This window comes from Melanotaenia boesemani, chromosome 5 (assembly GCF_017639745.1).
Source record: "Melanotaenia boesemani isolate fMelBoe1 chromosome 5, fMelBoe1.pri, whole genome shotgun sequence".
NCBI classification, from domain to species: Eukaryota; Metazoa; Chordata; class Actinopteri; order Atheriniformes; family Melanotaeniidae; genus Melanotaenia; species Melanotaenia boesemani.
In genome coordinates, this window is record NC_055686.1 from 4,970,430 (window position 1) to 4,985,624 (window position 15,195).

A 15,195-nucleotide genomic window follows, 5' to 3' on the forward strand; every position below is an offset into this window, starting at 1 on the left:
GGGTTTTTAAGAATTTCTTTAACCAGTTTACTTTGATTGTAACATTAAGAGCATGAAGTCTAAACGATGAGCCTCCCTCTGAGAGAGACAAGCACAGAACAGCTTCTACCATTTTCTGAGGCTTGTTTTCCAGATAAAGTCAAATAAGAGTTTGTTTAAATGATTCATGTTTTCCTTGGTTACCTCCACAGGAGAAAATACATCAGAGGTTCTAGAGAGACCTTCAGCTTTACTTAATAGCTCTCGTCCATAAAGAGAGAGCTGATTTTTTTATTGAAGAGATTGTTGGTTCAGATTTTCCTTCATTGTTTATCGTCTTTGGAGATTGTAATGCTGAAGTATTTGACTATTATTTTAACTGGAATAGCACCGATATGAGTGTGTAAAATGTCTTTAACAGGGAGAAAGTCACACTTATTCAGATTTCCATTCAAAGCAGACGCTTCAGAGAAGTTTCCAACAACAGAGAGGACAAAGAGGACTAAAGAAAAGAGAAGCTTCTTCATCCAGCTGGATGTTTTCATTTGTTTCTCATTAAATGTGAAGCCTTTAAAGGAACGCTGAGTGATTAGTAGGTGGAGAATTTCACCCACAATAAGGAAAAGATGAGGAGAGATGGGGCATCCCTGGTGAAGACCTCTTCTTCCTTCAGACCTGGTGATGTTCCCTGATGGAGCTGGAGTTTTATTGTACAAGGTTTTTATTGTTTTTAAGAAGAAATGATGGAATTTGAAGAATCTGAGGGAGTCAAAGACGAAGTTATGAGATGCAGCATCAAAGGCTTTTTGAAGATCTAAGACTAGAATTAAAGGGGAACATCAATTAGATCTTTCTAGTTCATCAAGTGGATGACAGGCGGATGTTGTTAGAAACATGGCGACCGTTCATGAAGCCGCTTTGTGATTGGTGACTTCATTTAGGCCGAACTTTAAACCTTTTGCTAAACCAGAAGCAATAATTTTACAATCATTGTTTAAAGAGTGATTGGCCTCCAGTTATCACGGAGGAAAATCTCTTTATTTGCTTCTGGAATGAGAGCGAGTCCTTGTTGCCATGACGGCGGCCGTTCTTCTTTGTCAGCAGCTTCATTACAGAAGCTGGAGAAATATCTCCATTTCTCTGTCACACCTTTTATAAACTCAGAGGCTAAGCCCTCATTACCAGGAGATTTATGCTTTTTAGCTCTTTCATGCTTGTTAGAATCTCCTCCAAAGTTCATTTCTGAACATTTTCTGTCATCATTTCTGCTGTTTTTGGTTCTTTAATTGTTTCTAAAATGTTAGTTTTGGTAGAAGGTTGATAAAGTTTAGCATAAAAGTCTGTTATGTGTTTGGTTATGAGCTTATTGTCTTTGCAGATTGTGTCATTATTTTCAGTTTGGTTCTACTGTTTACTTCAGCATTCCTTCTTTCTAAACTAAAAACACATTTAGTATTTCTCTCCTTCCTCCAACCATTCTTCCCAGAGTGAATGAAAGCTCCTTCAGCCCTCTCTGCAGGAACATCATCCAGTTCCTGCTGGAACTTTTCCAGCGTGAGAACGTGGACTTCATGGTTCAGGTTCTGAGCAGAGGGAAGCTCAGATATGTCTGTAATTCATTGGTTGATTTCTCACCCAAGCTTTTTCTTCCCACAGGAAACGGCTGGTTTTCATATTTGAGATTTTAGAAGTTTCCGGTGTTTTCCATCTTCTCTGCTTCCTAAAGCATCTGCCAGAACTTTTTAATAAGACTGTCCGTGTTCCAGATCAGCTCGTTATCATGAAGAAGAGAGTTGTTTCACTTCCAACAGCCCACATTTCTTTCTTCCTTCCCTTCTCTAGAATAAAAAGTTTAGTGTTATCGTGGTGTGATGGGTCATGATAGAAGGGGAGGTTTCTCTTCACAGACGTGGGGCTCAAGTTCTGCTGAGATCAACAATCAGTCCTTGATGTGATGTAAAACTTTTGTTTGTCCAAGTAAACTGTATGTTTGTTTTGCTCTGGTGCCTCCAAACATCCAAAAGTTGCATGCAGCTGCAGAAATGAACTAGTTTATTTTCAGGATTTGTGGTTTGAGGTGGGGATCGGGCGCAGGACTTAGACCAGACCAGACTGGAATGGCCTCCTAGGAGGATTTTAGCCAAAGGGAGTTTCTGTATGAGAGCTGTGGTCGTTTCCTCTCATTCTTCCAGCATTAATGAGTGAGATGTGGAAGAGTTATAACCGTAGACATTTCCCAGTATAAACTCTTGGTCAGATATTTCAATAGTTACAATCAGCCAACGGCCATCTGAGTCTTTTAGATTCTTCTATTTGTCTCTGAGGAGGGCGACCCCAGCTGAGTGGTCTGGGCCATGTGACCACCAGGTGTCACTGCCCCTCTGAGTTTTCCACAACTTCATGTCATCTGCACAAGAACGACTTCTTGTAAAAAGATGATATCTGCTTTGATTTCCCCACAAAACAAGAAGAAAGCTCTTCTCTTTACTTTGTTGCGTATTAATAGAAAGCAGCTTTAAATCATCACATGTGTGAGAACAGCTGGAACGGCTCCTAACAGCTTTTATACCTGTGAACCTGTGAAGAGTCAGTGTTGTGTAAAACACCGCTATGTGTAACCAACATCCATCACTTATGAAACAAGTTTAACTTCTAAGCCTGGATTGTTTTAACAGAACACATCATGAACGGATCCAGAGGGAAAGTTTTTAAAGAGAACTCATTACCTGTTTAAGAAAACATCAATCTGAAGTCCCTGAACCTGCAAGTTTTCCACACATCTCATGTTTGGTACTTATTATGTAGTCAGTGGTGCTGGTGATGCTGGACGTCCTCAGACTGTGTTTTATTCTTATTACCTGTAGGTGGAGTCGGTAGGGGTGAATGGATGGGGTTGGAGGTTCTGGTGAAGCAGATTCTCTTCATGTTGTGGTCTCTTATCAGTAGATGGAGTGTGTGGAGCTGAGTAGATGAAGTGGGTTGCAGGTTATATTCAGTCTGTGGCCTCCATGAATGGAGTCATCAGAGCTGAGTAGATGTGATGAGGAGGAGGAGTGATGCTGGTTGCAGGTCATTTCCAGTTCATGGTTTTATTTAGAAATGATGTCAGCAGAGATGATGGTCTTGTGGACGAGTGCTGTCCCAGATCAAGTCTTCATGGAGATTTCCTTCCCGTTGACCAAAGCTCTTGGTCCGATGAAATCCGCCCTGTGACCGTCTTTACGAGCTTCTCCACAGCTGGCCATATAGCAGCTCCATCCTCTGTCTCTGTTTCTGTTAGGTCTTCACCAAAGTGAAGTTTTCTTTTCTTCAGGAACGAGTGGAGCTTTGCTTTCCTCCTTATAGCATCTCTGACAGATCTGAGGGTGAATAAAACTAAAGCTGCACCTGGTTTTTGGTTGTTGCCGTCTCTGTTACCCAGCCGGTGTGCAACATCAATTCCCTCCATCACCTGTTCTCCATGTTCTGGAGCAACTTTTTGGCAGAATGTGGACACTTTCTGTTTTATATCTTCACCCTCTTGTTCTTCTAAGCCAGTGATTCCCAACACTGGTCCCCAAAGCCCACTATCCTGCAGGTCTTAGACGTCTAAGACCTGCAGGATAGTGTGCCTTGAGGACCAGGGTTGGGAATCTCTAAGCCATAAAAACTAAGACACCACCTTCTTTTCTAGTGTTCAGCTTCAGCTAGCCGTTAGCTAGATCAGCTATGTCTTCTTGTTGTTTAATGTCATTTTCTAGGACGTCTTTGCTTATTTTGATATCATTGATTTCATCTTGAACATATTCTAGTGATTTTTAAGTTCTTAAATCGTCTCAGATTCTGATGGTGCTGATAATATTTCTTTGTAGTTCCAGCAAGGAGGGATCCATGCTGTTACTGTTCTTGGGAGGCGGGCTGTTTAACGATGTGTCTGGGAGAGGCTTCAGGGTTATGTCTTCCTCTTCTTCCATGTTTATGCAGCTACATTTATCACTCACCTCAGAATATAAGTGGTTGTTTGGAGTCTTCAGAGTATTGGTTGTCTTCTTTCCTTTCCCGCTGTTGGACATGTGAACTTATGTGTTCTTTAGCTTCCCCAACAGAGCTAGTTAGCTGGGGGACAAAAAGGGTCTAGAGTTTGTTTAGTGTCTTCACAGGATTTAATTCTTTATCTGTACATAAATGTTTTAGGCTTTTATCAGGTGTGTAGCGGTAAAAAAATACAAAAATGCAGATGAATTTTACGACACATAAAACGTATGTCTTAACATGACGCCATCTTGGCTCCTCCCCTCTTCTTGTGGTTCTCTGACAGTCAGATTTGTTCCAGAAGCTGAGACAGAAACGTGAAGAGAAAGTTCAGGTTTTGTTCCAGAAGTCAGGAAAGCTCCTTCAGACTGAGTCCTTCACCAGTAAAGCAGCTCCACATCATGACTTTACCAAACAGAGTTGAAGCTTCACTGCATTTATCTCACACAGAGTCTCCATGTGGAGCAGCTGTTCTTCTTCTGTGGTGGTAAACAGCTGGATGCAGCAGCTTCAGTACATGTTCCTCCTGGAGCTGAGCTCAGTCGTGGTGGAGTTCAGCTTCAGATGGTTCAGATCAGAGAAGACTCATCAGATCTTCATGTTTCTGAGCTGATGTGTGTCAGACATGAAGACTGTGGAGGATCAGCCAGCGTCTGTTTAAGGAGTGGAGAGTTCTCAGCTCTCTGATCTTTATCTACTCCACTCTCTCCTCACTCATCCATTCATCTGATTGCTTCCTCCTCAGCTTCTGACTTCTTCTTTGGTAGCTGCTCCAAATGTCCTGAAGAAGAAAACAGGTCTTCATCAGAAACTGGTTTCACTGGTTTCTGTCAGACGTGTGACGGACGTCAGGTGAGCTCAGGTCACCTGGTTGATCCACGTCCTCAAAGAAACTGCTGGAACTTCTTCTGTCTGAACACTGAGAGTCCTCCACCAGCATGAGACCCAGAGACCAGGATGAGACGGTCATGTGACCATCAGAGCTGCTGCTGCTGTCTGTACAGCTGATGGTGTTTGTTTCTCTCAGTCTACCAGGTGGAGGTGGAGTCAGGGGCGGAGTCTGTCCTGCTGCCCTGCAGAACCACAGTTCACCTGCCTGGAGACGCTAAAGTGGAGTGGAGGGATAATAACTACAGGACTGTCCATGTGTATCAGAATGGTTCTGACCAGCCTGAAGAACAGGACCAGTTCTACAGAACCAGAACAGTGATGGAGAGAAACCCTCTACAATCTAGAAACCTCCGTCTGACTCTGAAACACCCCACAGATGAAGACAGTGGGACCTTCACCTGCAGCGTCTACAGCAGGGAGGAAAACATCCTGATGAAGAAACAAGTTAATCTCACAGTCAGAGGTCAGTGGATTAAATCTGATGTTTGAGTATTTTTCCAATCAGCTGATCAGTTGTGATCAATACTGATCAGAGTGTGATTAGAAGGTGAAAGTGAAATGTGTGTGTTTGAGAGTAAATGTGATTGAATGAGTTCAGCATTTAGCTGCAGTCTCACAACGCTGCTCGTAGAGTTCTTGTTCGATTGGACCTTAGGACCGCACAGGAACCAGGACCAGTTCAAATATGAGATCTTTATTTAACTGGTCTTCAAAGTCCAGGACATAAAATAAGAACCTTAAAGCACAAACAGAGAACATGGAAATATCATGCTCAACCACTTATATTCATTCATTTTTTCATTTTTTTTTTTTTTTTTTTTCGAACAAAGTTATAAAAAAAGATTCTCTTCTAAAAGATAAAATAAAATACATGACAAATCAAGAAGAACAAGAAAACAAGCAAGCAAAATCATCCAGTCCCCTTCTTTGTCCCTTTTCCCCTCTTTCTACAATTTGAATTGCTTGCCTGATTACCTTTATGGTCCGAAAAAAAAAAAAAGGAGCAGGCAGAAGTAAAAAAAAACTTTTCAGGGCCTGCTCCCAAAAACAAAATAAACATAATAATAATAAAACAAATATACTATCGGCTGATAATTTATAACAATCACAGCATTTTCCACAGAAACAAGGTAGTAACAAAGATACAATTAAATCATTATATTTCCGTCCTATATATACAAAATTTATCAGTTTTGAATAGTTTCTTAAATATATTTATTGTTTCACATAGTTTCATTTTATTGTTCAATTTATTCCACAAATTGACTCCCCGGATTGCAGGGCTATGTAGTTTTATGTTTGTTCTTACTGGTTGTTTTTTAAAAATACACATTCCTTGCAGACCGTATCTACTTTCCCTAATCTGAAACAACCCCTGGATACCATCAGGAACCTTCCGATGAATTACACCATACATTAGTTGTGCTGTTTTAAAGTCAACAAGGTCTTTAAACTTAAGTGCGTTCAGTTTAACAAAGAGTTGATTGGTTGATTGTCTAAACTCTGCATTGCAAACGATCCTTATTGCTTTTTTCTGTAGAATGTATATTGGATCAGTGTTTGTTTTATAAGTGTTTCCCCAAACTTCCACACAATAGGTCATATATGGTAGTATGAAGGAACAATACAAAGTGAAAAGTGATGCTTGATTTAGGAGGTGCTTGACCCTGTATAAAACTGCAATTGATTTGGAAATTTTGGATTTTATATAATTTATATGCGATTTCCAGTTTATTTTATCATCTATTATTACCCCAAGAAATTTTGTCTCAGTTACTCTTTCTATTTTAGTATTGTCTATCAATAGTTGTTTGTTTGTGTCTATTCGGCGATTCCCAAAGATCATAAATTTAGTTTTACTTACATTCAAGGTTAGTTTATTTTCATCAAACCATTTCTTCAACTTAGTGAGTTCTTTTTCGACGATATCCAGGAGTTGCTGCAGATTTTCCCCACAGCAAACTAAATTTGCATCATCTGCAAATAAAATGATTTTCATGTTTGTTGTCAATTCACATATATTATTTATGTACAAAATGAACAGAAATGGCCCCAAAACTGACCCCTGGGGCACCCCACTTATTACACTTTGTACACTAGACTTAACTTCATGTAATTGAACATATTGTTTTCTATTTTTTAAGTAGCTATTGATCCAATTATATGCTATCCCTCTAATTCCATATCCATGCAATTTTTCCATTAACAGTTCATGATTCACAGTATCAAATGCTTTCTGTAAGTCTAAAAAAATCCCTACAGCATATTCTTTATTTTCTATGGCCGTTGTTATTTCTTCAGTAAAATCTATTAATGCATGAGCAGTTGTCCTATTTGTTCTAAAACCATATTGCTGGTCATACAGTATATTGTGTTTTTTTATTAAATCTTGTAACCTTAAAAAGAATATTTTCTCCAGTATTTTTGAAAACTGTGGTAACAGTGAAATGGGTCTATAATTTGAAAGAACATGCTTATCACCTGCTTTGTAAATTGGTATTACCTTAGCTAGTTTCATTTCATTGGGAAAGACGCCTGTTGATAATGACAGATTACAGATGTGTGCGAGAGGTTTTGCAATAAATTCAATAATATCTTTTATCAGAGACATATGGAGTCCATTACAATCAGTAGATTTCTTATTTCTTAAATTTCATACAGTGTCAATAATCTCCTTTTCATTCGTTTTTCTGATAAAGAAAGACTCTGTAATATTTATTTGGCTTACTACATTTCCTCTGTTTTTTGTCTTTACAATATCATTAGCCAAATTTTGACCCATACTTACAAATAATTTGTTAAACTCTTCAGCGGCCATTTCCACATTATTAACCTGAGAGTCATTCATATTTAAAAAACTATTGGGATAATCTGGCCCACTTGCTCTCTTTTTAATGATATCATTTAGTATATTCCATGTCTTTTTTATGTTACTTTTATTGTCATCTAATAATTTGCTGTAATAATCCTTTTTATTATTCCTTATAATTGTTGTTAGTTTATTTTTATACATCTTATATTTCTGTTCAGCATTAACAGTTCTTTTCTTTAAAGGTCCCATATTATGCAAAATTCACTTTTTAATGGTTTTGGAACAGTCATACTGGTCCCCCCGCATGTGTAGGAGACCCGTAAGTGTGAAACTCTTTCAGGCGCTCTCTCTCCCCCCTGCTCCACCTCTAGGGAAGTAAGCGCTGAAATGAGCTTGTTTGAAAGCGTGTACGTTATGACGTCATAAGGGACAATAACCACTCCCCACAGAGCGATGGACCTGTCTACCGGCTCTCAAAGCCCGCCCTCTAAAAATCACCTAGCGCCCAGTGTTTTTCCCTCTTCGGCAACCCTCGTTAGCGGACATGGCTAAGCGACAGAAGCACTGTTCTGTTTGTGGCTGCATAAATGAACACGAAAACGTTTTTTTACTTCCATCCACTGAACCCACGAGGACTGAGTGGATTAATTTTATTTTTGGAGGAAATGTACCCGGAAAACTTCCAAAGGTTTTGCATGTCTGTGGCCAGCATTTCAAAGAGGACTGTTTCCACAACATGGGGGCATGGAAAGCAGGCTTCGCCAACCGTTTGAAGCTGAAGCCAGGTTCAATACCAACTGTCCGTGACACAGCTGGAGAGGTAAGAGCTGGCAGTTATTTTATCGTTTCGGCCTTATTAGTCTGATAGCTTGAAAATATATTAACCTGTCAATCACCTCATGACGGGCGATGCGATGGGCGGAGCCAACAGCTGAGCGGCTCCACCAGGGTTCCGCCCACCATAAACGGCACATTTCTGAAGCTGCTAAAAAGAGGGAGGTGAAGAGAAGCCGCTGCACTCAAACTGAGGGTCGATTTGTCCATACCATGGCGGAAATATTTCATTTAGATATTAATGAATGGTCTCAGATTGGGAATAAAGTGTATAATATGGGACCTTTAAAAATTCTTGGTACAGTACTTTTTTCTTCCTACATGCTTTAATAATACCAATAGTTATCCATGGTTTGTCAACATGACTTTGCTTAACTGCTTTTTTCACAATAGGACAGTTTTTATCATATAGTGCTAGGACAATGGACAAAAAGGATTCATAAGCTTCATTTACATTTTCAACATAAACATCTTTCCAATCCTGATTTTTTAAATCTTCTTTAAAATTATTAATTAGGCTCTGTGTGGTTTTTCTAGCAATCTTGAATGTTTTAACCTTTTTCTTACTGGTATTACTGCTCTGAATAATTGCAAAAACTGGAAGGTGATCGGTGGTGTCATTTATTATGACTCCACTGACTATTTTCCTATCAATGACATTTGTCAATATATTATCGATAAGTGTGGCACTATGAGTAGTTATTCGAGTCGGACGCGTAATTGTAGGATACATGCTAATACTATACATAGAATTTATATAATCTGTAGTTGTATTGTGTTCATGAGTATTTAACAAGTCAATATTGAAGTCGCCACAGATAATAGCAGGCTTCATATTACCAAAATGACCATATAAATCAACTAGCTTTTCTGTAAAAGTATCTATAGAAGAGCCGGGTTTTCTGTAGATACAGCTTATTAACGTGTTTTTTGAATTTCCCATGACCATTTCTATGGTAATGCACTCCATAACGTTGTCCACAACAAATGACATTTCCCCAATAAAATGACATGTATATTCCTTATCAATATATAGGGCCACACCCCCTCCCCTTGTTTTATTTCTATTTACAAAGTAACTGTCATATCCATCAATCTGCACCATATCAATTTGCTCTTCACATAGCCAAGTTTCTGATATTGCTATTATTGTGAATTTATTATCTAACTGTCTTATGCAATGTTTGATTTTTGAGACATTTGAATTTAAACTCCTACTATTGAAATGTATTATTGATATTGTTTCATCAGAAAAAAAATTACTTTTGTTGAGTTGTTCTTCTGTGTAGTATCTACAATCACAGCAACTGTTAATAAAAAAGTTGTTTTCAGGATCAATATCGTTTTCTATATCCAATGGTTTATGATCAGTATAACTAAATGTTCTCAAGTCCAGATTTTATTAAATTATATAAATTATAAATTATATCATTATAATTATAATATAATTATAAAATATAACAATTAAAATAAAAATTACAATTATCTTGTAAAGAAGAGTGAAAATGTAGGAAAAATGGAGATTTTTTATTTAAACATGGACTTTCATTCCAACATGTCCATTCTCATCTATTTAAAACATTTAAGATAAAAGTCAGAAATGGAGAAACAAAGAATCCTCACAACCTGAACACAGTGAATTCTGAACATCCCAAATATGCAGAAAACCTCCTGCTTTCTTTGTGAGTGTGTAAAAGTCAAATTCTACTTTAATTCGAGCAGCTAAAAGCCTCTTCAGCACCACAGTCCTGTGATGACGTATGGAGGGGGTTGGAGCGTGGGGAGGTGGACTTTATGTGTGTCTAGCTGTCCTGGATCTGACTTTAGGGCAGCTGGTTGTGTCCATGAAGGTCAGGTCTCCTTAATTCAGCCAGTCTGGACAGGACCGGAGAGGACACAGTTTCTTTTAACTGCTGCTGACACTTTGGACAGAAGTCCATCCAGAAATATCAGCAGAGCTGCTTTCAATGTGTCCCAGTAGTTGTCCAGGTCTGCGGGATGCTGGATGCCTCCATATGGATCAGAAAGCTTTGTGAGTCTGGTCAGGAAGTGGACAGATTCATCTTAGACCAGATGACTTTGTCTTTTCAGTCCATCCCAGAGTTCAGTGACTGGAACTCTGTACGCTGCGTTTCCATCTGCATTCTAGTTGAGCTGTTCACACCTGGCCAGTCCCACAGTCTTTGCAGCAGGTTTCTGGAAATCTGCAGCTGACGTTCTCACGGCTGACAGATGACGGATTTCAGGCCTGGTTGCTCTGAATTCATGACAAAAGTCTTTAAGGGCTGCTGGGAATTCTGTGGTGCTGTCAGCTGGGTTTGGAAGTTCTTTTCTTTTTTCAGTCCCAGACTGGAGTCCCCATCTTTGTACAGATCACACTGGCCCCTGTACAAATAAAAATACTCTTTTTATTTTAATACTAGAACACCAGCGGTAATTCTGACGCTACATTTAAACTTCATTCATTTCCTTTAGAAGTTTAGAGCTTAAATAACATTAGCTAATTCTAATCAAAGAAGGTTTTAGGAAACAAAGTGTGAAGCAACAATTGTCGTCTTGTTTGCCACAGAAACCATCAAAGTCTAAACTTAGAACCAGAACCAGAATCCACTTTATTTTCGTTGTACAGGGTGCAACCAGCCTGAGGAAGCAGCTTTCATGTTAAGATAAAAACACACTCCCGATAAAATAATGATGAAATGAAATAATTAAAATACATTTAACATTTGACGGGCAGCAAGAATTATTGCACAGGCTCTATTTCAGCCAAATGACTCAGTACTTCATGGAAGCAGAGTTCAGGGATGAGACAGCTCTGGGATAAAAGCTGTTTTTCACTCTGTTGCTTTTTGCTTTTATCTTTGCTTTTATTGCCACAGCCTGAATATTAGTAAAAAGCGGAGCAGGGGTGGAGGAACCTGAAGTGATGGAGAACAGCCAGACAGCATGACAGAAGTAAGAGCTCGGCTATATGAAGCAAGAAGAGGAGATTTATATGATCACGAGCGTCTCCACTAATTACTATGAGCTTAAATCAACTGTTCAGAAGTGTCAGCAGCTCAGATCAGGTCTCTGCTCCTGCTGCAGCACCTGCACATGACTATGCAGCGTGTGCATTTAATACCTTTAAAAGTCCTTAAATTAGGCAGTTTGTCCTTAAATGTTATACAGTAGGTCTTAAATCATGTCGGTCTAAAGTTGTAACGCTGTGTTGAGTTAAAATGTGTCGGAAAATGTCTGAACTGCAAAGTGACGGAAGTGAAGTAATTTCCTCTCGTTCCAACCCGACCATTATATTGAAATTAGGAACCAATTATCACTGACTTTGCAGGGAGAAATGATTGGGGAACATTTAGCCCGACACACACGGAGCCTTTATTTTCGTGTGAAAGAAAGCTAGCAGACAGTAACTTGAGGATTTAGTGGGTTCGGTGAGTAAAATGGGAAAGTGTAAATGTAATATTACATGGCTGGACAAAGGATCGTTCTCGGCCTGGTTGACACCGGTGGAGAACCCATTCGAAGCTCGGTGCAAGAAGAACATCAAACTGGGAACGATGGGGATCGAGGCTTTGGAGGCACATGAGCAACCAGCGAAGCATATCACCGCCTTCAAAGCAAACAGCAAACTCCCCCTGTGTTTATGTCTGGACCGTCAGGTATTTGTACCTCGCAGGCTCCATCTGGCAGGGTGACAAGTTCAGCAGCAACATCGACTAAAGTCGACCTCCGCGCGACGTTTGGCTGAACCCCAACCCTGACCACGAGAACCAAGCAGCTGGTCCACGTTCGTTTCTGGGATGAGGGACAGGTTCATTCAAGGTACCTGGGGTCTCATGGGACACTCGACAGCACAGGACCTGCTGGCCACGTTTAAAGTAACTCATTTATAATATTTACTATTTTATTATTAGTCTTATTATTGGTGTTGCTTAATAACATACAGGCTTAATAACCTGAATGTAAATAACAACCTTAAAATCAGTTCTGCTGAATTATTTATCCATGAGCTCTGGAACAGGTAACCTCCCCATTACAACATTACTGTGTTAACATGACACATGTGGGAAGGACTAAATCATTTAAAGATCATATGACAGCTTGCTGTGAAGTCACGTCGCAAATTCCAAACTTCATCACTGACAAATTTTCCATAAATGACTGAAATGCGGTGGAAAAAAACTCCGGACAGAAAAAAGTTTCTTGTTAAATGTCCTGATTAAACAGTTTTATTCAGTCGCCGCACATATTCTTAAAGTTCAGATCTCAGAAAACGTGGTGACGTTAACAAAGCCTGTAAAGAATAGTGAATCCATTTTAAGCCGTAATGCGACTTAGAAATGAAAATGACGTCAGATTCAGGCTGTTCAGCTGTGCGCGTTCCCGTGATGTGCACGGCTTTATCAACGTAACACCGCAGTGAGAGAAACACTCCGGTTGCTCCTCGGTGGAGAGCGAGTGTTTCACCTCCTGGTAGAGTTTAAAACACAAACAAATAAAAGTGTGTGTGTTTTCAGGTGGTAGATGACTGTATGCGGTGCTGGCAGAAGTCTGCTCACCTGTGTGCGCGCGCTGGTCTGTGTGCGTCGCATCACACCAAACTCCAAGAGCGTGACACAGAGCAGCTGACACACTTCAGACTGCTTTGTTTTAATAAAGCTTCTATCTAGACTGAGACTATAAATAAAAGGCTGTGTAGTTTTCAGCAGTAGCTCAGTCAAGTCCATTATTCCTGTAAATGATCAGTCAGCTGCTGCTTGTCGCTGCCTGACTTCTACTGGCTGGTCTTGCTTTGATAAAAACCACTTTGAATTGCTTTGTGTTGGAAGGTGCTAAACACATTTTTCAAGCAGTGTAAGTGAAGCATTGCACCTTACACACACACACACACAGGTCATTGTAATAATCACTGCTGATGTAAATATATACATTTTCTTCAATTGTAGGAGTCATTTTTGACAATGTGGCCGTGAAATGGGTATTAAATTATGTTCCAAGTTGTCTTAAAAAGGTCTTAAAAAGTCTTAAATTTAACTTGTAAAAACCTGTAGGAAGCCTGGAATGAGTCAACTAAACGTGTGCACCAGTTAGTTAACCACCCAGCCAAAGCTGCTAATAAAATGTCAAATATAAAAGAAATGGTCATTGTTACAAATAAAGTGTATATTGAATTAACTGAAATAAAGAAAAAGGTTACCAGACCGAGCTCACATCACAACATGGAACGTTCCAGAATTGGAGGACATTTTACGTCCCACCTGTAAAATATCAAGTAATGTGTGTACAGTACACTAATACATGCACTGCTTGTGTAACTTCTACTTTTCTTGAGGAAAAATGTAAATATACTTGTTGGAAGATTTGTTCCAATATATTATTCAGGCTACCATATAGACCTCAAGCACCCTCTAAAATGTCCTTTTTCTCCTGTCCTTACTTCTAGATGACAAACTTGCATGTCAAATAAAAGCATTGGAATAAGTTTTTACTGCACTTGTTTTGGACGATCTTGTCTAAGTGTTTTATTATTGGAACAGTTAACTTAATAATCAGCATATCTTAAATAACAGTAATAATGTGCTGAAGTTGTGTTCCACAACATGCGTGCAGCCCTGTTACTAAAACCTACTGAGCATGGCAGAAGAAGAAAAACAGTGGGTCACATGACACAGGGGAAAGCACTCATCAAGATTTATGCTAACAGCATGGACAGACCAAGGTTCAGGTTTCTCTGCAGATTTTTCATATTTTCTCAAAAGTTGCAGCCGTGACTGGGTGTGTCGCTCTAACCAAAGCAACCCTGTTACTCAGTTGTTATTTTCTTTATTATTTAATATAACCAACTCTGTCCTCAATGTTAACAGTAACATTACATTTCACAGCTAGCATATTGTCGCTAATACAAGCTAACGTTAGCATTGATTTTCAACCCTGTTACTTTAATTGCAGGAACAGGGTTGCATCTATTTCAGTTCACTCAGAAGGGCCAATCTGTTACCTAAAGTAAGATTAAATGTGTGTATAATTTAGCATAATATGCTTGTTTAAAAAGTACTACTGTAGTATTTATTATATGACTAGCCCCTCTTTTCATTTTATTGCCACCTGGCAGCATAATGTCAATGTGGCAAAAACTTCCTGGATTGTTAACTGAACATGAATTCAGCTGTTTTACTGTAAATGTTTTTAACTGTACTGTATGATGTTTTTAAAATGTATTTATGCAGAGTTCCTGCACGCCACTCAGTGCTGCTGAAAAACAGAGACGGTACCGTGCAGGCGTGATGCTGATGAACAGAGGAGACAGCAGTACTTAGAAAGAGAGAGAAATGGAGGAAAGATGTAGAAACAGGACAGAAAAAAGGCACAAAGACTGCAGTTTGAGAGAGCAGCGTGCCCAGAGAAAGAACTGGAGAGACTCGCAAGAGGTGTAATGCTAGGAAAACTTTACTTGGAGTTTTAAACACCCTCTAGTCAGCCCAGAATCTTCAGTCATTTCTCAACCTGGAACGTCAAGGTCAGGACAGAAGTATGTAGGGATGCAAGTTAGTGGAAGCACAGATCAATTACCAAAGTATTCACAATGTTACAGCAAACATCTATTTTGCTGCAGCTGAAATAAAAGACATTTATAAAAACATGTTTCTTTGTGGCAACGTGATCTGGGC

The 15,195-nt window shown here is 39.3% G+C and overlaps 2 protein-coding genes across 2 annotated transcripts in view; one reads left to right on the forward strand and one right to left on the reverse strand.

Moving 5' to 3' along the window:
• LOC121640415 overlaps positions 1-15,195 on the forward strand; it is a 601,409-nt gene that overhangs the window by 580,037 nt on the left and 6,177 nt on the right. The window contains exon 19 of the mRNA XM_041986133.1: positions 5,018-5,344. Coding sequence (XP_041842067.1) covers positions 5,018-5,344 — 327 coding nt within the window. The remainder of the gene's footprint in view (positions 1-5,017; positions 5,345-15,195) is intronic.
• Positions 1-15,195, reverse strand: part of LOC121640441 — a 292,781-nt gene that overhangs the window by 181,926 nt on the left and 95,660 nt on the right. The gene's annotated exons all lie outside the window — the stretch shown is intronic.